Source organism: Silene latifolia, chromosome 4 (assembly GCF_048544455.1).
Source record: "Silene latifolia isolate original U9 population chromosome 4, ASM4854445v1, whole genome shotgun sequence".
Taxonomy (NCBI): domain Eukaryota; kingdom Viridiplantae; phylum Streptophyta; class Magnoliopsida; order Caryophyllales; family Caryophyllaceae; genus Silene; species Silene latifolia.
The window spans coordinates 108894106-108919532 of NC_133529.1; the positions used below are offsets into that span (position 1 = coordinate 108894106).

Genomic DNA, 25427 nt, shown 5'->3' on the forward strand with positions numbered 1-25427 from the left:
AGTTTTAAGTATAAAAACCCGTTGTGGAAAGTGTGACTCAATTTTGGGGGGAAAGTTATAACAACGGGTTTTAATATACAAAACCGTTGTTATAACTAAAGACAACGGGTTGTTTGTAAATAACCGTTGTTGTTTGTTCTTAAAAAATAAAAAAAATAAAAAATTAAATATTACTAGATGCATGCATAATTACGGCCCGTTAGAATTCCGATGCATGCATTATTACTGACATCACTGTACATATGAACGGATAATATGGAATGAGAAGGGTTAGTAATAAGATTTGAAGCAGCATTATTGAGAGATATGATGATGATTATGGCACAACTTCCTAACATATATATTAATTAAAAAGCAACTCAACCCACACATTGCTTAGTATAAATACATTGCATTATCTCAACTAACATTTCCATTATCTCAATATATTCATCTCCAAACCCTAACTGCTAAAACAAACTCTACTTAATCTTTCAAAACAAACTCCAAAAACTCCAACAAAATGAATGATTTCATCCTTAAGACTCTTACCATGATCGAGAACAACAACAACTTCATCCGCCGGTTCCTCCATATTGAGGAAAGTTTCAGGAGCTACTTTGCGGATGCTCGATCCGCATCGAAGCACGCCAAAAAAAGATGGCTTGACGGAGCGGCGAGATTGCGGCTATATGACGATATAGCAATCTGGCGAACGGAACCTCCAAATAGCCAAGGAGGAGAGGACGGATACGATAGAGCGGAATAAGATCCTCTATGAAAATATAAGAATTGCATTTTTATATATGTAATTTTTTTTTTAATTTATGTATTTATAAATATATATATATATATATATATATATATATATATATATATATATATATATATATATATATATATATATATATAGAGGAAGGATCAACTAAGGTCCATTATATATTTGAGTCCATAAGGTCTTTTGTGAGCCATTGGATGGAGGGAGATGGAGGGATGAGATGAACCCACCAAAAGTCATTATACAAGCAAATTAACACACTTTACTAATCCACCCTAATTAACCACTAATTTACTATATATTTGTTTTCTACCCACCTATTTCTCTCTCATCTCACACATTTCACTCTTCTCTTCTCTCAAAAAAAAAAAACCCAAAAAATCCAAATAAATAAAAAACCCAAAAAATCCAAATAAATAAAAAAAACCCAAAAAATCCAAATAAATAAAAAAACCCAAAAAATCCAAATAAATCAAAAAATCCAAATAAATCAAAAAACCAAATAAATCATTCATTTCTCTCTTCCTCATTCACCACCACCCACCACTATCCCAACCGACACCACCCACCGCCCACATCCACCGCCACCTCCACCACCGCCGTAATTATATAAACTCGTTTTTTTTTTTTTTTTTTTTTTCATTTTTGCGTCTCGGTTTATTTCGTTTTTTTTTTTTTTTTTTTTTTTTTCGATTTCGTGTTTTAAATCTAATTTTTTTTTTTTTTGTGAGATACTTTTTTCATCTAAGACAATAATGGACTAAAGTTATACAGAAATGAACCAAAGTTATACAAAAATAGACCAAAGTTATACAAAAAAAGACTAAAGTTATACAAAAATTGGACTAAAGTTATACAAAAAATTGGACTAAAGTTATACAAAAAATGAACCAAAGTTATACAAAAATGAACCAAAGTTATACAAAAATGGATCAGAGTTATACAAAAATGCACCAGAGTTATACAAAAATGGACTAAAGTTATACAAAAATGAACCAAAGTTATACAAAAATGAACCAAAGTTATACAAAAATAGACCAAAGTTATACAAAAAAAGACTAAAGTTATACAAAAAAATGCACCAAAGTTATACAAAAAATGGACTAAAGTTATACAAAAATGAACCAAAGTTATACAAAAATGAACCAGAGTTATACAAAAATGAACCAAAGTTATACAAAAATGAACCAAAGTTATACAAAAATGGACTAAAGTTATACAAAAATGGACTAACTTTTGTATAACTCTAGTGCATTTTTGTATAACTCTGGTGCATTTTTGTATAACTCTAGTCCATTTTTTGTATAACTTTGGTTCATTTTTGTATAACTTTGGTTCATTTTTGTATAACTTTAGTCCAATTTTTTTATAACTCAGTGCATTTTTGTATAACTCTGGTCCATTTTTGTATAACTTTGGTTCATTTTTGTATAACTTTAGTCCAATTTTTTGTATAACTTTAGTCCATTGTTGTATGACTTTAGTCCAATTTTTGTATAACTTTGGTGCATTTTTGTATAACTCTGGTCATTTTTTGAATAACTTTGGTTCATTTTTGTATAACTTTGGTTCATTTTTGTATAACTTTAGTCCAATTTTTGTATAGCTCGGGTCGTTTTTGAATAACTTTGGTTCATTTTTGTATAACTCGTACATTGTTGTATAACTCTGGTTCATTTTTGTATAACTTTAGTCCAATTTTTTGTATAACTTTAGTCCAATTTTTGTATAACTTTAGTCCAATTTTTGTATAACTTTAGTCTTTTTTTGTATAACTTTGGTCATAAAATGTATAACTTTAGTCATAAAATGTATAACTTTAGTCGTAAATAGTAAAAAAATCAAACAATAAATATGAAAAATATGAAAAAAAAAATTAATAACAAAAACCAAAAAAACTCATAATAACAAAAACAAAAAACCAAATAACAATAATAAAACCAAAAAACCAACAACCCAACCAAACCCGAAATGTAAAATAAACCAAATAACAATAAAAAAAAAACCAAATTTAAATATCGTGTGTATAACTCTAATGTTTTAAGTGTATAACCTTAGCCATAAATAGTATAACTTTAATGTTTTAAGTGTATAACCAACAAAGAAATTAATAACCAACAAAAATTAAAAACCAAATAACAATTACAAAATAAAGTAAATATGACAAAAACACAAAAAAACCAATAGATCTAAAAAAAACACCACCACACAAAATTAATACCAAATCTCAAATAATAATAAAAATAACTAAACTAAAAAAAATAAAAACCAAATAACAATAATAACAATAATAAAAATAACTAAACTAAAAAAAATAAAAACCAAATAACAATAACAAAACAAAAAACCAAAATAACAAACACCAAAAAACAAAGAACAAAATAAAGAAAATCTGAAAAATTAAAAAAATGGACAATGAAAATAAAACAAAACCCATACAAAAACCCATACAAAATAAAACAAAACCCATATAAAACAAAACCCATATAAAATAAAAACAAAAAAAACAAAAAACCAAAATATTAGAAACAAAATGGAAGGTGTTGCGAGGTTTGGGAAAAAAAAAAAAAAAGAGAAAGGAAGAGGAAAAGGGGAGGAAGGAAGGACGGGAGGAGGAGGAGGAAGGAAGGACGGCGGGAGGAGGAGGAAGGAAGGACGGCGGAAGGGAGGTCGGGATCTGGGTGTGTAGGGTCGTGAAGCGTGCGCGGCTGGTGGTGGTGGAGACCGCCGAGGAGAGAGGATGAGGGAGGTTGCAGAGGGTGTTGTGGAAACCGCCGAGGGTAGTGGTGGAGGTTATGGGTGGTGGTGGCCAGATTTGGCGAAGGGGGTTAGTGGTGGCGTTGGGTGTGGTTGTCGGGGTAGTGGGTTGTCGGTTAAAGGACAGGGGTAGTGGGTTGTCGGGGTGTGGTTGTCGGCGGTGGTGGGGCTGGAAGTTGGCGGTGTGAGGAGGTGGAGGCAGTGATAGGAGGGTGGTGGGGTCGGGTAGTGGTGGGGTGGTGGTGGGTCGGGTGTGGTGGAGTGATTTTTGTGGTTTTTTTTTTGTTTTATTTTAGTTTGGGTTTTATTTTATCAACTTGGTTTTTTTTTTTTTTAGAGAGGGTGGGAGAAAATGAGAGAGAAAGAGTGAATGTGAGAAATGAGAGGGGATGAGTGAATGAGGAAGTGAGTTGGGAGATTAGAATGGTGGTAGAGTTATACAAAATTAGATAGAGTTATACACAATTAGGGAAGGAGATTAGGGAGGGTGAATTGTGACCCTTCAATGAGATGTAATCTCATCCCTCCATCCCTTCCATCCAAGGGCTCTTATAAGGACTTAGGGCCTTATTAGATGTAGTGGCCTTATAAGAACCACTCTCTCTCTCTCTCTCTCTCTCTCTCTCTCTATATATATATATATATATATATATATATTAATTATGTTTATCTTGCTTCTTCATCTTGCTTCTTCATTGTTTTACTAACTAACTAGATTCAAATAACATAATGGTCGATAAAAACACATACATGCAAAAGAAATAAATAGAAAAAGAAAATAATGACGATGAAACTAACAGTGATGACGGCGAGATTTACCCGATAAATACGAACGTAATAGACGATGAAATCAACAAGGTGTGGCGAGAAGATAAAGTGACGATGAGAAAGTGAGAAAGAGAGAAAGAGAGAAAGAGAGTGTGTGTTTTGTGTTTGTTTGTCTGTTGTGTTTGTGTTTGTGTATTAAGGGTTGTGTTTTGTGGGTGCAGCAGAGACTTACATTTGTGTGGTTTATAGTATGGAAGGTATTGACAACGGTTATTAAACAACAACCGTTGTCAAATATGTTTTAACAACGGTTGTAAAAAACACTTGTTGTTAAATAAGTTTTAACAACGGGTTTCAAAAATAACCGGTGTGATTACTTTTCACTAACTTTGCGCCAATTTTGCGCCAAATTATTAACAACGGTTGTGCATGTGTGACCCGTTGTTAAAACTAATAACAACGGTTTTATAACCATACCCGTTGTAATTGATTTTAGTAAAATTCGCGTCACACATTCTACAACGTCTATTGTGATTTTCGTGAATAATCGTTGTTAAAGGGCCGTTGTGGTTGCCTGTATTTGTAGTAGTGCGTGTTAAATACTTAGTGTTTTAGCAAGATTTTTCCTGTAAGGGTCCGACTTGATTATTAGGTAGTGAGGGTATCTAGCTCTTTATATCAAAGACAAAAGTATAAATAAATGAATGGAAAGTATGAAGTATAAACGATGTTGTTTGTATTTTTTGGATAAGCTGAATATTAATACGGAATAAATGATTGAATATATAATAAAACAGAAGACAAATTGTATTCAAGTGATCTCCTTTTCTCCCCTTTACAAATGATTCCTCAAGCTATTTATAATCTTCCAATATTAACGTTGCATTCAATCCAACGTTCCTCTTGATCGTTGGAGTTGTTAGCTGAAAAATAGGGCACATTCCCTATTAACCCGGTTGAATTGTTCTCCCTCAACAAACTTTTGTTCTTCTCCTTTTGCACGTTCTGATTTATGGAAATAGTGTGCTCTTGTAGTTGGACTTGGTCTTCCATGAGAATAGGACATGGGTATTTGTTTTTATATAACCGTTTTTCTGTTTGTTAATTTGATCCAGCCTGTTTAAGAGTCCCATCAGGCTATTCTAGGCTTACCATCAGGTCTTTCTTCAAGGGTTTAGTAGCTTGCTTGACTTCTGGTATCCTTTATCTGCCAAATAATAATTAGATTTGTCCGGAGCTTGGTTGCCCCAATCAGCCTAATTATGCCAGGCTGGACAAAAGTCGGTCCAGGATAATTTGGGCCTAACAATTGCCCCTTGACATTTTACCCGTGCTGGATCAGGCCAGGGGTGAGATGTCAATTTACCGGGCTCAAGAAATAAAGAAAATCATAGTTATTCAGTGACTCTTAGACTTCTAGTGACCGTTAAACACTGTAACGGCTAGCTTGATGATGTCACGCTGACAGTTTTGCAATTTCTAGGGTTTTTGCACCGTTATACTGCTCCTATAAATACGGTGTTAAGAATGAGTTTATTTTTCACCAAAATTCTTCTACTTCCCTTGCTATATTCTCTCTATAACTCTTTCTTAATTTTCCAGAAATCAAAAACTAACTTGTTCCCTGCAATTCTTAAAGAATTTTCTTAATTTTCACAAACATATTTATTTTTAAGAAATACCAAAGAGTATGGGAGCCAAAAAATGCCCCGCTCCTCAGAAGGTTGCGGCTGGTCCTGAACCTACAGAAACCCATGAAGAGGAGGTGGTTGAAGTTGATCCTCCTGCTCGTGCTATAGCTTTCAAGTACAAAGATTCTATTTTCTCTGCTCTCCGGTCACTTGAGTCTTCTTTTTCTGAAGAGAACCTGTTGAAAACAAATTATGACGGGATTTTGAGGGAGAAAAAATTGATCCCTGATTCAGCCGAGGTTTGGATCCCTGAATCTTGTTCTGTCAGGGCTAATTGGACGTCACCAGACTGGTTTTGAATCTATGAGTGGACTTTCAAGGCTGGTTGTAAGTTGCCTTTTACTCCTCTGATGATTGATACCATCCGGGCCATGGAAGTATCTCCTTTCCAGATCATGCCCATGGTCTGGAAGCTTGTTCACTCTGTCGAGAACTTATGCACCAAGCATAATCTTACCATTACTGTTATGATATTAAGGCAGTATATCATTTAAAAAATCCTTCTACTGGTGGTTTCAATTTGAGGATCAGATCTAAGATGTCTCCATTGATCACCAACCTGGATTCGGGAGATGATAAAGGCTGGGCGAAGACTTACTTGTTTGTCCGTACTGAGAGTCTGGGGTCTGGCCTGGACTATTTAAGATATCCTCCTTTGGAGAGTGGTAAGTTTCCTGTATTCCTGGTTTATACATATTTTAAATTGTACATATCTGAAGTATTTAAATTTTACCTGAATGTTTTGGGGATGTTTGCAGCACCTGACTGGAATTTTGATCCTCTTGACGAGGAGTCTGTTACAAGGATAGAGGCTTTCCTGGCTCTTCCCGAGGAAGAGAGAATTTGGCCTGGTAGTCTGGGTAGAGATCTGTTGCCCCGGTATATGAGGCCTAAGCTGAGTGTAATTAAGGCGCCCAAAGGCAAGCTTACCTCTTCTGCTCTTTCCTGTACGTCTTCTTTGTATTCTTGCGTTGACTGTTTTCTTTCTATTATTTGTTTTCTGTTGTTTATGTGTGTCTCTTTTTCACTACAAAAAAAACGCGAAAAACTGACGGTAGATGTGACGGAATTTGAAGTCCGTCAGATATTTAAAAAAACTGACGGACTTGTGACGGAAAATCGTCATGGTCCCTTAGTGACGGAATATCCGTCACGGGACGCGTCGAATAATACTAGCGCGTAAAAAATCCAAAGGCGCCATTTATATCTGACGGAAAAGCCGTCGGGGAGTTATGCACATCGACGGAAAAGCCGTCGAATATATGCACATTCCGTCAATGAATTTCCCTCAATTATTGCCCAACCAGCAATAATTGAGAGAAAACTCCTGACGGAAATACCGTCAAGATTCTGCTTTTTTGGAGACTCCTGACGGAATTTCCGTCAGATAAGTCAAACAAAAGTTTGACTTATCTGACGGAAATTCCGTCAGATGTCTCCAAAAAAGCGGAATCCTGACGGTATTTCCGTCAGGAGTCTTTTAAATACCGCGACAGCCATTCTCATCGTCATTATTTTCCCCCAAATCGATTTTTACTACTCTATTCTCCCCAAATCCGCCGACCACCACCACACCACCACCACTCTCTCGTGCCGCCGACCACCACCACCCCAGGTTTGTCATTTATCTCTTGTTTTTCTTTTTCCTTTTCCTTTTCCTTTTTCCTTTTCTTGTCTTTATTTATATTATTTGTATAGGTTAACGCCACGCCGCCGCCACCGCCGCCGCCTCCGTCCACCACTGCTGGTCACCCTTCCTTTTTACTTATTAGTAAAATTAATTAGGTATTTTTAATCTCTTTTTAATTAATTTTTTTGTTTAATTAGTTTAATTATCTTAATTAGTATTAGTTAGTGTTGATGCATGTTGAATTAGGATAGAAGCCATTTTGTTGTAGTTTTTTGTGAATTGTTAAATTTTGTGTAGTAGTTAGTAGTAGTTAGTAGTAACTTAATTAGCTTAATTAGTAATAGTTAGTAGTAGTTTTGTGAATTGTTAAATTTTGTGTAATGTTAATGTTTTTAAAATGATAATTTGAATTAATGTTAATTAGATTAGATATTTAAAATGAAAAATTAGTCATGTTACTTAGTTTTTGTTAATTGACATTATTAAGAAAGTAGTCATTGTTGTATGTTTTGTTTTTAATATTATTGAAATTAATGTTCATATTGACTTAGTACCCGTTCAAAAATTACTCATTAGGAGTAATTTTTGAATAGTCCCCGTTTTGGGACTGTCTTTGTACGTTTCAAGTCACTTAGGTAGTAAACATGTATTTGTGATTTGTTAATGAGGAAAGAGCTCGGTGACAATTCCTTTAATGTGCTCTGAATGCATATGTGGAGTAATTATTTATTCTACATTCTGTATTTGGAGAACTAAGGGGAATTGCTGCCGAATTTTTTCCTCATTAATAAATTACAAGTGTGTGTTTGCTAATGACTTGACACGTACATTGATGGGTTTAGGTTGGAGTGATAAGGACCCAATTCAAAAAAAAAAAAGACTACTTGTTGACAATAGTTATTTGTTGGTGATAATGTTTATTGAGTATTATTTTTGGTTGTTATTGTGTTTTTATGACATATATACAAACAAATTGAATTGTAGATATATATAAACATGAAAAGATTAGAACGACAATGGATGTATGAAAGATTAGACGAAAAAAAAGAAACCGAAGCGTGAATTTGCAAAGGGGGTGAAAGAGTTTATTAACTTCGTGGAACAAGGTAGTATGTATAAGAATTTTGGTGAAATAAGATGTCCGTGTAAGAAATGCAATAACAGAGCTTTTAAAGAGAAAAAAGTAGTTGAAGATCATCTTTGGTCGAATGGTTTTGCCGATAATTACTATGTATGGACGTATCACGGTGAGGAAATGCCTACCGAAGGAAGTTCAAGTAGTATCGTAGTTAGTGAAAATCCTTACCGTGAGCTCGTGGAAAATGCATTACGTGATAATGTTGAACAAATATTGGAGGAGCAACTGAATCCCGACGACCTTAGCGATGAAGAAGTGCGTTATGAAACCCCAAACCCCCAAGTTTCTTCCTTCTATAAAATGCTAGAAAAAGCCAAACAACCAGTGTATGAGGGAAGTAATATGAGTTTGTTGCAAGCGGCAGCTAGGTTGGTAACACTCAAATGTGAGAATAACATATCTCTTAGATGCGCGAATGGGATTGTGTCGTTCGTATGTGACATTATTCCAAAGAATAATGACATGGCGCGCAATTTTAATGAGATTAAGAATGTGCTTAAGGGACTCCAACTACCCCACCTGAAGATTGATGCATGTCCCTTTGGATGCATGCTTTTTTGGGAGGAAAATGCTAATCTTGAGGAATGTACAAAGTGTCATGCATCTCGGTATAAAAGTACAAAAAATTCAAGTGGGAGGCGAATTCCTTGTACACCGTTAACTTATTTCCCGATTGCGCCAAGGTTACAACGATTATATGCAACCAAGCAGATAGCAGGTGAGATGAGTTGGCATCATAGAAACTCTCGATTAAGAGAAGGGGGACAATGGCACACCCAAGTGATGGAGAAGCGTGGAAACATTTTGATAGAGAGCATCCAGAATTTGCAAGTGAGCCTCGTAATGTTCGGCTTGGTTTGTGTACAGATGGATTTAATCCTTATGGGCAATTTGGGAGGAATTACTCATGTTGGCATGTGATTGTCACTCCATACAACTTACCTCCTTGGTTATGTATGAAGCGACAATTTATGTTCTTATCTCTGCTCGTTCCAGGTCCTAAGAACCGTAAGACAAATTTGGATGTGTACCTGCAACCGTTGATTAAAGAGTTGAAAGAACTTTGGGAAACCGGCGTGTACACTTACGATGTTTCTAAGAAACAAAATTTCCAATTAAAGGCTGCATTAATGTGGACGATCAATGATTTCCCGGCATATGGCATGCTTTCCGGTTGGTCCACAAGTGGGTACCGTGCTTGTCCTTATTGTCAAGAAAAAGAACATAGATCTTTTTGGCTTAAAAATAGCAAAAAGGTTTGTTGGTTCGATTGTCACCGTGAGTTCTTAAGACCTGATCATCCTTTCCGCAACAATTGTAAGCATTTTCTAAAGAACAGAAAAACTGAGAATCGCATAGCCGCGTCGAAATTAACAGGTGATGAAGTGTGGGATTCCGTTAAGGATTTGCCAAAAATAGTTGATGCTTCTGATCAAGAATTGAAAAGATTGAAAGACAAGAATGAAGGTTGGTGGAAACAAAGCATACTTTGGGAACTTCCTTACTGAAAAACGTTGTTAATTCGACACAACCTAGACGTTATGCACATTGAGAAAAACTTCTTCGAACAACTTATCAACACGATGATGGATGTACTAGGTAAAACTAAATTTGGCCCTAAGGAAAAACTAGACTTTAATGAACTTTGTTATAAACGGCCAATATCATCTAAGTTTGTTTTAGAAACTGCGGAGAAAAAGGCTCTATGTGAATGCGTTGCTAAATTGAAATTCCCGGATGGTTATGCTTCAGATTTGAGTCGGTGTGTTGACCATAAAAATAAGGTGTTGCATTCCATGAAAAGTCATGACTGTCATGTCTTTATGGAACGGCTACTCCCTGTTGCCTTGAGAGAGTTGCTCCCAACTAATTCTTGGAATGCGAGAATCGAGATCACCCAATTTTTCGAGAGACTGTGTACTTCTACGATTAGAGTTGATTCTATGGAACGTCTAGAGAATAACATTCCGGATATAATATGCAAGTTAGAGAAGATATTTCCCCCGTCTTTTTTCAATTCCATGGAGCATTTGCCAATTCACTTACCTTATGAAGCGAAGGTTGGAGGACCTGTTCAATATCGATGGATGTATCCATTTGAGAGATTTCTTAATCATATAAAAAGAAAGATTGGCAACAAAGCTCGGGTGGAGGGTTCCATATGCAATTCTTTTTTGTTAGAGGAAATTGCAAATTTCTTTTCCCTATATTTCGAAAGTCACATTGACACAAAAGCGAAAGATTTAGATGTTGGTGTGAATTCTGATGACGACATAGATTCAATGAAATTACCCGAGTTATTCAATCGACATGGGTACTACAACCGGGAAATGTATTCGAGGCACTTGAGTCGAAAGAGTATGAAGATTCTCATTTTTATGTGCTACGGAATTGTGGGAAATTGTTAGAGCCTTATGAAAAGTAAGTTATTATTTCGTCATTACTCAATACATTTTTAATTATCAAATAAGATCAAAATTATAGGTAATACATAATTAAAACATTTTCCTGCTATATATAGGGAATTTGAGACACATATCAAACTCACATTTCCTGATGTCATGTCCTCTGATGATGTTTGGAGCAAACATGACAAAAGTTATCCGAAATGGTTCCGAAATGAAGTAAGTAATACGTTTCATACTATCATATACCAATTCATTTATTTTGTTTGTCCATATCATTAGTTATGGAGATTATTAATATATATATATAACACATTAATTAACATATTGTTTTATTGATAGTCTTATAGATTAAAGGACCCTTTAATAGTAGCTCTAGCATTAGGTCTTAGTAGCAAGGTGAAGACATGGAGACGATATTCTATCAATGGCTATAAATTTCGAGCTTATAAGGAGGGAGTTGATCTTTCGAAAGCTACCTCAAGTAATGGGGTTTGTGTGAATTCTACAGAAGGTTTGGATTACTATGGAACCCTAAATGAAGTAATTGAGCTTGGTTATTATACCGAGAAAAGGGTTTATAGGGTGATATTGTTTAAATGTGATTGGTTTGATAATTCTCAACTAGGACTTAATATCCATAAGGCATACGGACTTGTAGATGTAAATGAGAAAAAGAAGTTTCGTGGACATAACCCATTCGTGGCAGCTTTTCAAGTCGATCAAGTTTGTTATGCTCCTTATCCAACCACTAAGAAAGGTAATCAGCAATGGTCCGCGGTTTTTAAAATCAAGGCAAGATCACATATTGATGCTCATGTTGACGAAATTGTCTTCCAAGAGGATGTGGTTGTCAATGATCACGCATCTTCACCAATTTTGGTGGAAGAATCAGAAACTGAAGATGAATATGAAGTGGTTGTGGAAATGGGTGAAAGGGAATATGACGGGGATGTCGGAGAAGAAGAGGATAATGAAGTTGAAGTTGAAGAAAATAGAATAGAGGAAAATGGGGAAGAAGATGAAGAAGTCGGAATGCTTTTTTCAGATGATGATGAACATCTTTTGATTCATAGTGATAGTGATAGTGATGAGTGATGGGAGTATGAATTTTAATAAAATCATTTTTATGTATGAATTTTAATCATTGAATCAAATTGAAGCATTTTAATCATGACACTTCATTTTTGTTTTCATTTTTGTTGGACTACCAATTTGCGGTGTTAATTATTTATTTATTATATTGTTCATGACACTCCAATTTGTACTAACGATTTTTATTCAACTGACAATTTCTGTTGTTTATGATTAGTATATGGCAGGTTTCATTCGAAAGATAATAGGGAGCGGTAGTGGGGGAAGTCGCCGTAACGAGGAGAACGATGTGATTGATAATGATGATGACGATGTTCAGACATTTAATCCGGAAACGGATAATATGCAGATAATTCTATCACAAAACAAACCAGATGGTAAATGGTAAGTGTTCTAAAACTTATTTTTAGCTTTATGAAATATATATCATTCAAATCATTTTATTTAAATTTTCAATATATGTTTGTTTTAGTTTTCAGGTGGAATGACAAGTGCATAAAAAAATATGTCAGTTGGTCGTTCACAAATAACATTTCAGATGAAGAGTACTTCACCAAATGGAGTGAGGCGAGCCAAGCGCAGCGTTTGAAGATGTGGAATTGGTTTAGGGTAATTTAAAAGTTACCTATTATTTACTTTACGTTAATAATTTTTATTTTATTTTTATTAATTAAAGTCATCTTCTATTACTAATTAAATACTTGTTTTTGAAATAGAAACATGTGAAGTCCGTCGATAAAGAGTATAACCGTAAGCCCGATTGGCAAAAGGAGGTCACGAGGCGGATTACCAAGCTTATTAATGGACTCAAGTATCTAAAGAACAAACCCGAGTGGGTACCGCTCTCTTGGTGGGTGAATCTGAAGGAAAGAGAAGAAAAAGACCCTGAATTTGCCAAAAGTTCTAAGACAAATAAGGCAAATAGAATGTCGGGTGCTAAGGACGGGAAAGCACTAGGCACTCATACTCTTGGCCGTAAGAGTTGCTCTGATGCTTTCAAGGAATTGGTAAGTATTATACTCCCTCCAAATTTATTATTTTTCACAAATTGGTTACAAGTATTATTGATTGCCGAATATAATCAATTTACGTTTTTATGCTACTTTCAGGGTGAGTCGGCCACACCATACAAGTTGTTTACAAAGACCAAGAAAAACAAGAAGGGGGAGTGGGTTAATCCTCGAGCCGCTAAGACCGACGTAAGTTAATATTTATTGTATTTCTCTAATTCATAATGTTAATAGTTATTATATTTTCCTCATTTTTAAATATAACATCATTTTTTCCTTTTTTGTTTTTCTTTTAGGCCATTTATCAAGAAGAGATGAGTCGACCAACGCCTCCCGGAGAGGCTCCAGACGAGTACCATTCGTTCTACAAAGCGGTCGATGGTTTTGACAATCGTGGAAGATTTTTCGGGAACGGTGATGTAGCGGCCGAACAATGGTATGAACGTCCGTGTAACAAAGGTACTCGTCGATCATTCTCTTACACTCCTACCCAGTATACTCAATTTGCCACCCAACTAAATAATTCAAGTTGGACCTGGCGTAAAATATGTCAGGTTAGAGACCAAATGAAAGCAGGGTTTACTGCTAGGGTCTGGGGTGCAACACGGGGTGACTATAATGTGGCCAGTGGTTATAAATGGCTGATGGAGAAGTAGCAACAAGTTCCGTGGTATCCTCTTATGTGGAGCAAGACAATCATCCCTAGACATGCTTGCATATGGTGGTTGATTGTGCAAGGGAGGCTATTGACTAAGGATAGACTTCTTGCTTTTGGTGTTATCAATGATGGGATGTGTGAGCTTTGTCATACTCATATGGAAACTCATTCTCATCTCCTGTATGATTGTGACTTCAGTAGGAGGTGCTGGGACCTGTTGAAAGACTGGCTGGGTATCCCCATACCCAGAGTAGATATGATTGAGTGGTGTGTGAAGTTGAGATGTCCCTCCTTGATGAAGAAGCACATAGTGTTTGCTGCGATTGTGGCGGTATGGTACTACTACATCTGGAATGCTAGGAATATTTGTAAACTAAAGGCAAGAGTTACTGCTCCAAGATGGATTATCAAAAAGGTTAAACAAGACATCCAAGCAAGATGCAGAGAGAAGGCTTGGGCTTTGAAGTTTCAAAAGCTCCCTGGGAACCATCTTATGAGTAAATTTAGTTGTGTTGAGTTCTAAATGCAAAAGTATTTTTTAGCTTGGTGATGGTGCTTTGTACTGATTACATTCTGATTATTATTAATATATTTCTCAGTTCCCAAAAAAAAAAGTTTTAGCGGAAGCAAAAAAAAGTTAAAAAGTCCAAAATCCATTGAATGTTTTAGAGCTTAAACTTCCATCTATCCAAAACTAATAACAACTCGACCCACCAGCGTCGTAACACACCCACCTAAAAATGAGATGTTCACCTCTGGCCCGTTTTGCACTCACGTAACACACCCACCTAAAAATGAGATGTTCACCTCTGGCCCGTTTTGCACTCACTTAAGCCCAAAAGCACAAGACCTTATTACCAAGTGGTGCGTGAAATTCTTATAAACATATCACAAGCTCCATATTTTCCAGATGTGGGACAACTTAATCTCAATCATCTCTTGGGAGTTATACTCTCCCCAATTAAATAACACAACGTCCTTGTGCCCGGAGGCTGACCGCAGCCAAGCCCAGAATCCTCCCCCCTTGTTACTAAGTGGTAGATGAAATCCCTTATAAACATATCCCAAGCTCCATATTTTCCCGATGTGGGACAACTTACTCTCAATCATCCCTTGGGATGTTACACGTATAATTTTAAATTTTCTAATATTTCTATCTAAAAACCGCGCATTTGCGCGGGATTTATACTAGTTGTTGTCTAACAACAATGAGCATTGTGGTGGACTGATGGTTTAGTAGGTCAATCGATCTTTTGTATATTTGTTTTTTTTTTTTTTTTGACAATTGAATAAACATACTGAGTACAATTACAAAATGTTAGGGCATATTAAACCCTTAATACACTTGTAACTTAACATCACATATCTAACAAGAGCGAATGACAATGTCAGATAATAGAATTAAGCTGTCGGAGTACGAAAAACTAGGCACAAACGTCCTTATTCACATCTTGCGTGCAACTAACATCTCCCGAGAGCCTCCGAAACATATATACTGCACACTGACAAGAATACTTACGCCAAGAGAGCGTAAAAATGAAAGGTGGAATGCAGGATATTGTAGCATGCCTTAGATGGAGAATGAATTCCTACGCCTTCATGACCAAGAGAAATCATCCATATTAGATAAATACAAAACCTGGAGAATAGTCCCTTCATCTTCAGCATGTTGAGAATATTTCGGAACAAGTCAAGGCACACTTCCAGAGGATCTTTTATGTTGAAGCAACTGAACTCCAGACTGTACAAAGAAAACATTTATCACAGCATGTTCTCCGTGAGTTTGTTCACGTCAAAGAAAGCTCAAATAGAACCTCAAACCATTCATTAGGAAAGAAAAGAGCAAGTTTGCAGCACAACAGGCAGACAGCATAATCTCAAGTCATTATATTATACTTGCCAGTCTTCAACATACAGGGCACTGCTCTGAGAATCTTGTATGGTTTACCGACTGCTGCTATGGCATCAGCAGGTTAACAAAAAGTGGTTTTGTTTTCACTCCCACTTTTTAGGCCTTTTCTCCCTAAATACTATAGGACTAACACAGATTGTTTAAGATAAATTACCAGCAGAATGGAAAAACATGTCACGACATACTGCTCAACATATAAATAGTGTTTCCGTGGATTCAAACATTTATGGACTTGCTATTTCGATTACAGGAATCGTAAAAACAAAGTATGGAGTATGATTTTTGATGACGTATTGGATTACTATTTCTAATCAGCTGATACTCAAACATAGATCTGTGTTTCACATCAGTGATCACGTTTCAGTTACTGTAAAATTACAACACCCACATAAAATAGAGTACATCACACTAAAAGGTTTTAGGAGTCCAATGTTAAATTACCTTGAATGATTTCGAACGACGGACAGAAGGATCGGCCTGAAGGGCCATTGAATATGAATTCTCCGCAGCTTCTAATTCATCCATGGCTAGAAAGGCATTACCTTGAGATATATAAGCCTAAGATTTTGAAATTAATGAGATATTTCCTACAGCAAACCATTAAGGAAGATTATAAATGATTCTGGCTGTATCAGTTGTGACTACTGAAACCAACTTCTCACCCTTCATGCCCTTAGGGTGTGTTTGGATAACAAAAGTGGAGAGAAAAGAAGGGAAGGGAGAAGGAGGGAAGAGAAAGGGATGGAAGGGAAGGGGAGGGAGAATGGAGGAGGTCATTTTCCCTCCAAATCTTGCCTTTGTTGGAGAGAAAATAATTTGGCTTGGAGGGGGGAAGTGGAGGGATTCATTTTCCCTCCCCTCAAAATCCCTCCACCTCCATTTTGCTAACCAAACAAAGGATTTATCCTCCCCTCCTTTCCCTCCCCTCTCTTTCCCTCCAAATCCTCCTATCCAAACAGACCCTTAAAGTCCACCAAACAACAAAATAAATTAAATAGAGTACGAGAAACAAGATTCTACAAAATAAAAGATGCAATGAAATAAAAGACGCGTAAATTTTCAAAGAAACAATTATGTGATGTCAGTATTTCATCAGCGGCTCAGCGCTTTGTAAGAAATAAGGAGAAATGTTTGTAACACCTCAGTAACGATACGTAAGCACAAGCGGGTTAATATATTTTATTATTCTGCAGTTGGAAGATAGAAAACAATAGACAATTGCGCAAAACAGTAGTCAAACCCAACAGAACAAGATAGATGTTCATATGTTTGCATTCTAGCATTAACAAACTTGTTTAGCCATAGGGACTATATATACTAATTATAGAGTTTTTTTGGTAATCTAAAACCTATATTACTCCAACATTTCATAATCCTTCGCATACCCATGTCTAACACTTGACAGTTGACACTCAAGAAAATAGTGTAGTTTTGTGTTAGTGTCACCAACCATCCTTTAAAAGCAAGAATAAAGACGCCATAGATAAGATATACTTTTCTTTCATTCCTATTGGCCCCATAAAATATAGCCTTTTTCATATACATCACTATAAGAGTATAAGGTCTACTTTTATTATGCAAATAAATACTTACCATGTTCAGTTTTAGGATTTATTCTATCAATTTTAAGTGTTAAGAATACCAAAAGATTACCATCCTAGTCTATTGTAAGGAATGTTTCTTAAATCCCAAAGCAGGTGTCAAAGTAATCCAAATCTTCTACAACCATGGATGAATTCAGTGACAGATCACACCAACTAGCCAGAAGTATGCATTTTCCTATGGGAAGCTGTAATACGACAACAACAACAACATCAGAGCCTTAATCCCAAAATGACTTGGGGTCGGCTGACATGAATCATCCTTTAGAACTGTCCATGGGTGAACGCACACCTCAAAATGCGAATAGAAAAGGGAAAATGAAAAAAAAAAGGAAGAGCGAAAATGTAATGCAAAGTCAAGTTAAACTTGCGGGTTTTAAAATCGAATTCCGGATTTCTTTTATAAAAACTTAAAGTTTAAATCGAGAGAAAAGATTAAAACGCTTTTGAAAACCGAAATAGAATTAAGGATCCGAAATGCCTTAAAAGTAAACCAGGTAAAATATATAAGAAAGTGGTTGGTAAAAAAATGTAATAAAGGAGAGAAGAACAAATAATTATATTTGTAAATTAAATAAAAAACACTAAATATGTCAAAAAAACACAGCAAATACTAAAAATCCACATGTATCATTTCCCTTCATTGTGCCCTCTCCGTCACCATACTCTCCTCAAGCCCCAGAAATCTCATATCGTGCTCTATCACTCTCAACCAACCATGTCTGTCTCGGTCTTCCTCTACCTCTAGGGACCTTTTTAGTTCTCCAAGTCTCCAGCCTCCTTACTGGTGCGTCCATAGGTCTCCTTCTCACATGGCCAAACCATCTTATTCGGTTTTCCATCATCTTGTCCTCTATTGGGCCCACTTTTACCTTTTCCCTAAGAAGCTGTAATACGACTATAGGATTTTTTTTCCTCGACAAACTTTCATCAGCCAGTCAACTAAAGGAAATAAACAAACCTAGGTTTCTGAATGTTTATTTACCTCGACTTTTAACAGCAGATTGGCAACAGAACAAGTCTCCTGGATCTCATTACCATTCTCGACAGCAAGCATTGATTATCGTAAGAGAGGCCAAATCATTGCAGGCTCACTTTCATAGCTAATGTGTGTGTTAAATAACTGACATGAATAGCTCCACAGAACTCCAGCCCAAGTGGAATTTGACCACGTGCCAACAAGCTCTTCCTAAACTTGCAATACTTTCCATTTGTCTAGCTTGCAACATGGCTTCATTAACTTGATTCTTTACCTCAATGCCTCAAATAACAATCATACCATCTAAAACACATTCTTTATCTTGTGCGCATTCTAGAATGATAAACTTAATAATCTATTTGAACTTATCTTCGAGCAACTAACTCAATTATTCCAAGTTCTCCTTCTGCAAGGCTTCCCTTGTAGCTGATACCAGTCTCTTACAACAACCTCATACAAATTAGTTCTGCTTTGGTTTCAAAGAAAGATCTTAAATTCTCGTGTATACTATGTATTTTACTGCAAAGACTTGAAGCAGTTATATGCCCAATTGTCCATGTCACTATGTATTTGGTGGTAGGCAAGGGGGAAGGGGGTCTAGATGCTACCTTGTGACTTCTCTTTTCACTTTGATAAGTGAGACTTGCATAGCTGAACTAATATATTCTTTTAATTATCGACATCCATGAAGAAGACGAAGGAACTCTTGTATGTTCTCAACCTTCGAAACAGATGGCAGCAGATTTTCACAAGAAACCTCTCATCTATTTGAAAATGTATGCTTATGACCACCATTGCTAATTTTTTTCTGGGTAGTCCAAAACAAGGTTTACAAGTTTTGATTAATCAGGTTTCCATTTTCAATGAAACCAAAATCCATTATTCTTTAGCAGTCAGTAAATTCCTCGACTCAATTTTCATTTTGCGTCATTTATAAGTGCCTTCGAGAAGGCACTAGGGCAAGGTTCTATTGTTTTGCAGTCGTGAACTCTGATCATGTATAGAAACTTTAACCACCAGAAGAAAGTCAATAATAGCAGAAAATGATACACTTTGATGCATTTACACAAACCTGAAAGATATATGCTAAGACCATTGACATATATCCTAGAGCAAGAAAGTGATTGCTTAGGGTTTAAACCTGTGATGCTCGGACTCTTCATCTGACCCTCAGGATCCGGTGGACAGGATCCGGACACGGATCCGGACATGGATCCTTGACGGATCCTTCTATGGGAAATCGGTGTGAGAGTGTTTTGTTTTTAACCTCTGTTTTGTACAGCAGCCCTATATCAAGAGTGATCTTGACATGAATTTAATGTTGTAATAAAGTCTTCATTCATGTTAAACATGAAAAAACTACTTTTCCTTTCTTTTTTTTGACTTTTTTAAACTAATAATCAATTTATTTTCAAAAAAATAAAATATTAGCCGAGTCCAAATTCAAATTAGGATCCTCGTATCCGAGTCCTTGTTTTTGAGATTTCAAGGATCGGACCCTCGGATCCGTGTCCGTGTCGGATCCTCTTATCCGAGTCCGAGCATCACAGGTTTAAACATTCTTAAACGTGTATTGTTGGAGAGTGTTTAAGCTAAGGTTTTGTGCAAAATACTTTCTGGAGAACTAACTCTCTAGTCTTCGAGTAATCATCGTGTAATCATTTGAATTCCATTATGGCCTATTGTAAAAAAACTCTAATCTTTTTATCTCCTCTTCATCATCAATTCCTTGCTATTTAATATTTGGAATTTGAGTTTATCTTGCAATGTTTGATCATCTTTGCTTGATTATTCTTAATCTCTTCCCATTTATTATAATTGATTTTGATTTATTCCTTTCCTTGCACATTGAACATCTTGGCTTGGATTAGGGTTAGGATTCGGTGTGTGGTTAATCCCCATCTTATTTTGTTGTCGTGTCTCTTTGCATTTATGCAATTCTTAATTTTAGTCCTATCTCCATTGAACTCATAACCAATGATGCTAAGATGGATAAGGGGTAACATAATGTGTTATGAGGAGGAAAATAGAGTTGTATCAACAAACAGAGAAATATTTCTTATAATGTTGCAGATAATTTCAAACCAGGTTCGTAGTATAAACTCCCTTGAAGTATAGCACAAACTGCCACTCACCTGGGCATAATGTGGAGCAATCACTAGAGCTTCATTAGCATCCTCAAGAGCCCCATCAAAATTGCCTGATGCCAACCTTACAGCAGCTCTGAACTAAAGACAAGATCTTAAGTTATAGTGAACGAAATAAACAAAGATACATCTATAACTGTGACATTGTGAGATAGAAGTTGATTGTTATAAACAAAAATCTAGAGCACGACGATGCAAAGAAAGTTCAAACCGTTCAACTATCCGATTCATAAAACTTGCTATGCTGTCAAATTAAGTTGTGAGTTGCCTCAATTTTTCTATTAACTTTTCTGGGAATGTTTTTTCCTACTCTGAAATAAACTGTCAATCTATTCTTCACGAAATTGACACAGTCTCACTAACCTGCCTTGATATGCAATATGAATGCCTCCGATAGGTTTAGCTTCTATAGCCTGAAAAACAAAACACGACATTCAGCACTTCATCCTATATGTACAAGTAGATGTATAATTATAAATTTTTTTCCATAAGCCAATGAGTATAAGTTAAATCATCACTGCTTCCCTTTCAAACATAGATGCACACCACTGAAATTGTATTTTAGAGTCATCACACGATTTCCAGCAACTGCCAGCAGCAGCAGCAATGATGAGAACTGCGTGGATGCATGAAACTTAATAGTGTTTTCAGGATCTTCGGACCAAGAGAAAGCCACAGATTTATCTACTACTTTGTCTCTCGAAAGAAAATGGCAAGAGAAAAGACAAAACAGATAAATGTTTCCCTCATCAGGTAGAGAAAAGATAGTAATTGGAATCAGAAGATTTCAACCAACCTCATCTGTTTCCAAATTGGAAACAGTTCTCTTTTTTAGAGCAGAGGGACTGTGCTTTAATAAGTAACTAACGACTAAATTAAGGACACCAACGGGGATTGCATTCATATGCAAAGAGAGGTGCGCGAAAACCTATGCCCTCAAGTAACATATATAAACTGGTCAACAAAGTGATCATTTGGCTCCAACTAAATAATACTCCCTCCTATTTCATTTGTTGTTCATTTTTCAATAAAATACTCCTCACATATATTAGAGAAAAGGGAACATCATATGAAATAGGAGGGAGTAGTTTCAAAAGGCAAATTTCAACCCTTGTTGAAACACGTAATACTTGCAAAACAATGAAAGCTCCCCACTTTCCAAAAAACACCATCACATTGCCAAATGAACCCTTCCAACATAAAGAACCGATCCCTTTCCATATTTATTTTCTAAGCCCTGAGAGAACATCTTTGACCTTTCCATTACATTTTCGTTCTCCCTTTTGTTTTTTTATCTTCCCTTTTTTATTCGCATTTTGAGGCGTGCGTTCACCCATAGACGGTTCGAAAGGATGATTCATGTCAGCCGACCCCAAATCATTTTGGGATTAAGGCTCTGATGTTGTTGTTGTTGTTGTTGTAACAAAACTCCGAACAAATACCTCCTAGGTTTGGGTAGATGTCCCTAAACATTGTCTAACTCTGCTTAGCACCAATCACAGTTTTTTTTTTCTCAAACTAGTACTGATAAAACTCCGAATAAATACCTCATTGGTTTGTTTAGACAGCCCTAATAACTCGAGCCCACCCAACCCATCGAACTTGGGTATGACAGAAATTCTGAATTGACCCGCTCCGACACTAATCTAATTGACCCCAAACTATCCCTTGCAACTACATTACTTGATAACGGCAAACCAAAAAAAAAACATGAACACAGAATGACGGGATCCTATCCGACCCAAATGTAAACATAGTAACATACCCAGCATGATCCAACTTCGAACTGACCCTCACCCTACTCATAGCATAGCTGAATGACATGTTTGTCAGACCTAGTTACTAGTAGGCAAGTTATTCATCACTAGCTTAGGCATCTGCTTTCAAAAGTCAAGCTTTGTAACTAGAATTTCACCGAAGGGTGTACTCAATCAATTCATCGTAAAGCCGCCATTATCTCCCCAAGTCAATTTTCATGGTTTTCAACTCATGGACACTTGGATTCGAAACATTTTTCAAAATAGCTTTACATAGTTTCGAGAATGTATGTAAACACCAAGTGAATGAAGGGAGTATAGGTTACAAATGCAATTACTACAACAACAACAACATCAGAGCCTTAATCCCAAAATGATTTGGGATCGGCTGACATGAAGCATCATTTAGAAACGTCCATGAGTGGACGCACACCTCAAAATGCAAAAAAAAAATAGCAAAGGAAAAGTGAAAACCAAAAGATGAGTGAACATAATACAAAAGTCAAGATAAACTTGAAGTCCGGATTTCTTTTATAAAAACATAAAATTTAAATCGAGAATAAAGATTAAAACGATTTTAAAAACCGAAGTTAAATTTAAGGGTCCGGAATACCTTAAAAGTGATCCAAGTAAAATATATAAGAAAGTTGCTGGTAAAAAGGGTAATAAATCCCAGAAGAACAAATAAATATTTTTAAAAATTAAATAAAAACACTAAATATTTCAAATAACATCAAATACTAAAAATCCACATGCATCATTTCCCTCCATTGTGCCCTCTCCATCAATACTCTCTCCTCAAGCCCAAGAAATCTCATATCGTGCTCTATATCACTCTCAGCCATGTCTGTCTCGATCTCCCTCTACCCTTAGAAACCTTTTATGTTCCCCAAGTCTCCCGCCTCCTCCTAACCTAACTCATAGGTCTCCTTCTCAAATGCAATTACTATCAACAAAAAACTTAACATTCGTCTAATTTAAATATAACTCCCTTCGTCTGAATCACTATTTTACCTTTGATCAAAATATCGCTCACAAAGAATAACGAAGTATAGAAAAATTCCATGTTGTACCCCGAGTTTTTAGTCTCTATGATGACCTTCTTCCACTCCTCGTTAACGCCCGACCTCTCTCGACAATCCCCTTCAACCTCAATTCTCACACATTAACATCACATTACCTTGTTTAATAGTACCATTAATACCTCATACATGAAGTGATTATGTAGGTATCATGGATTGTTGGGAATGTTAATAGGTAATTGGATGGGTTACAGGTAATTGGGTGGACTAATAAGTAATGTGCGGGTTAATGGATAATTGGTTGGCTAAATGGGTGGATTAATGGACCGATTAGCGAACTAACTCCACGACTACAGTCAATAAGGCAGCGGTATAGACTAATGACTATTATACAGAGTTCAAAGGTACTGCATAGAATTTCAAAAAGGGACCCATAAACTAAGGGGTAGAAAGTAGAATATCCCAACCCTAAGGGTCCGTTTGGATACAATTTTAGGAGGGAAGGGGAGGGGAGGGGGAGTGAGGGGAGGTGAAGGGAGGGGAGAGAAGGGGAGGGCAAATGGGATGTGGATGTTTGGATAACAAAAATTATGAAGGGAAATGGAAGGGGAGGAAGGAGGGAGATGAAGAATGGATGGAGGATTGAAGGATGCTAGTGATATAATTAGAGGTTCAAATAATGTTTTCTTTCCAAATCTTGCCACCATTGGAAAGATTATAGTTTTGTTACATAGGAGAGAAAATAAGTCTCCGTTCATTTCTCTCCCTCCATTTCCTTTCTCCCATATTTTTTATCCAAACAAAGTAAATTAAATCCCTCCCTTTCCCTCCCCTCCCCTTCTCTCCAATTCCTTCAATCCAAACGGACCCTAAATAAATGACCGGAATGGAAGAAATTAACTCTGCCAAAAAACTACCTCTTCAATACTTACAAACAATCCAATCTCCAAAGAATAAATACACAAGATAAGCATACGATCCCAAAGAAAATTAAAAAAAAAAATCAAATTTCAAGTACCTGGGAAAACAAAGCTTCGGCAATGGACAAATGACCATCCTCCAACTCTACCTCGGCCCTTTTCCTCAAAGCAAGCGCATCCAAGTTCCGCCTGACATTACCATCAGGATCAGGATCACCACAGACATGAGCCATGACCTGAGCAGCACGAGCCGGGGTCCCACAATGGCTAGCCATTGCAGCTTGAGGCAAGACAACGAGGTTGGGGCCAGCACCACAGCGGCCGAGGCAACCGGAAGGCGAAACAGAGACATGAGGAGGAGCAATGCCCAAAAGGGTATCAAGGGTGACCATTGAACCTTGCCTTCTACATGTCTTATTTGTGCACACCCTTATCTCAATGTTGTTTGAATGTTGTTCTGAAGTTATAGTGCTATGGTATTTGTAGTGATAATATTGGGTTTTAATGAAACAAGTTTGAATTGATGGCAGGAATTGAAGTCCATGAATGAAGCTCATTTTGCTGCTGCCTTTGTTTTCGGATGATTAGATTTGCCAAATCAGTCCCATAATCTCATTTTGGGATATTCTACATGGCACCCCTCAACTTTTCGACTTTCTACGTGGTAACCCTACACTTTTTAAAACATACATGGTACCCCTAATTGTTGTCATTATCACTAAGTCGCACCGCAAAAAACTTTATTTTCCGTCAATTAAATTGATTTAGGCATTAAGTGATGATTTGACGCGTAACAAGTTTGTTATTTATTACCCATGACATATGGACTTATTAGCCAATATCCATCTCGATCCTAATATTTATCGATATGTATGGGCTAAAAAATTTATGACGGAAAATTTATTGATCCCATGCCAAATTATCACGTCCAAAGATGGATATTTGAGCCTAATAAGTCTTATGTCATGGGATGATAAATGAGAAAGTTTCGTTACGCGTCCAAGTAATCACGTAACGCCTAAAACTAAGTTTAATTGACGGAAAATAAAGTTTAGGGGTATACTTAGTCATAATGACAACAATTAGGGGTACCATGTATGTTTTAAAAAGTGTAGGGGTACCATGTAGAAAGTCAAAAAATTGAAGGATACCATGTAGAATATCCCAATAAATATTTTTA

General features: G+C 36.3%; 1 protein-coding gene across 3 annotated transcripts; it reads right to left on the reverse strand.

Moving 5' to 3' along the window:
- Nucleotides 1–15141: 15141 nt before the first annotated feature.
- Nucleotides 15142–24866, reverse strand: LOC141653788 (uncharacterized). Of its 3 annotated transcripts, XR_012547513.1 has the most exons (6): nucleotides 24346–24860; nucleotides 20912–20961; nucleotides 19960–20624; nucleotides 16783–19542; nucleotides 16263–16493; nucleotides 15142–15650 (listed from the first exon to the last, which is right to left on the reverse strand). XR_012547513.1 is itself a non-coding variant. In XM_074461639.1 (5 exons), exons 1-5 carry the CDS (start codon nucleotides 24802–24804, stop codon nucleotides 15600–15602), a joined length of 765 nt encoding a protein of 254 aa, XP_074317740.1. In that variant the 5' UTR covers nucleotides 24805–24866; the 3' UTR covers nucleotides 15142–15599. The 3 variants fall into 3 exon arrangements, 2 of the variants coding, with proteins under 2 accessions (XP_074317740.1, XP_074317741.1); XM_074461639.1 differs by lacking the exon at nucleotides 16783–19542 and having other exon boundaries at nucleotides 16263–16379; nucleotides 20537–20624; nucleotides 24346–24866; XM_074461640.1 differs by lacking the exons at nucleotides 15142–15650; nucleotides 16783–19542 and having other exon boundaries at nucleotides 16407–16493; nucleotides 20537–20624.
- Nucleotides 24867–25427: the final 561 nt, after the last annotated feature.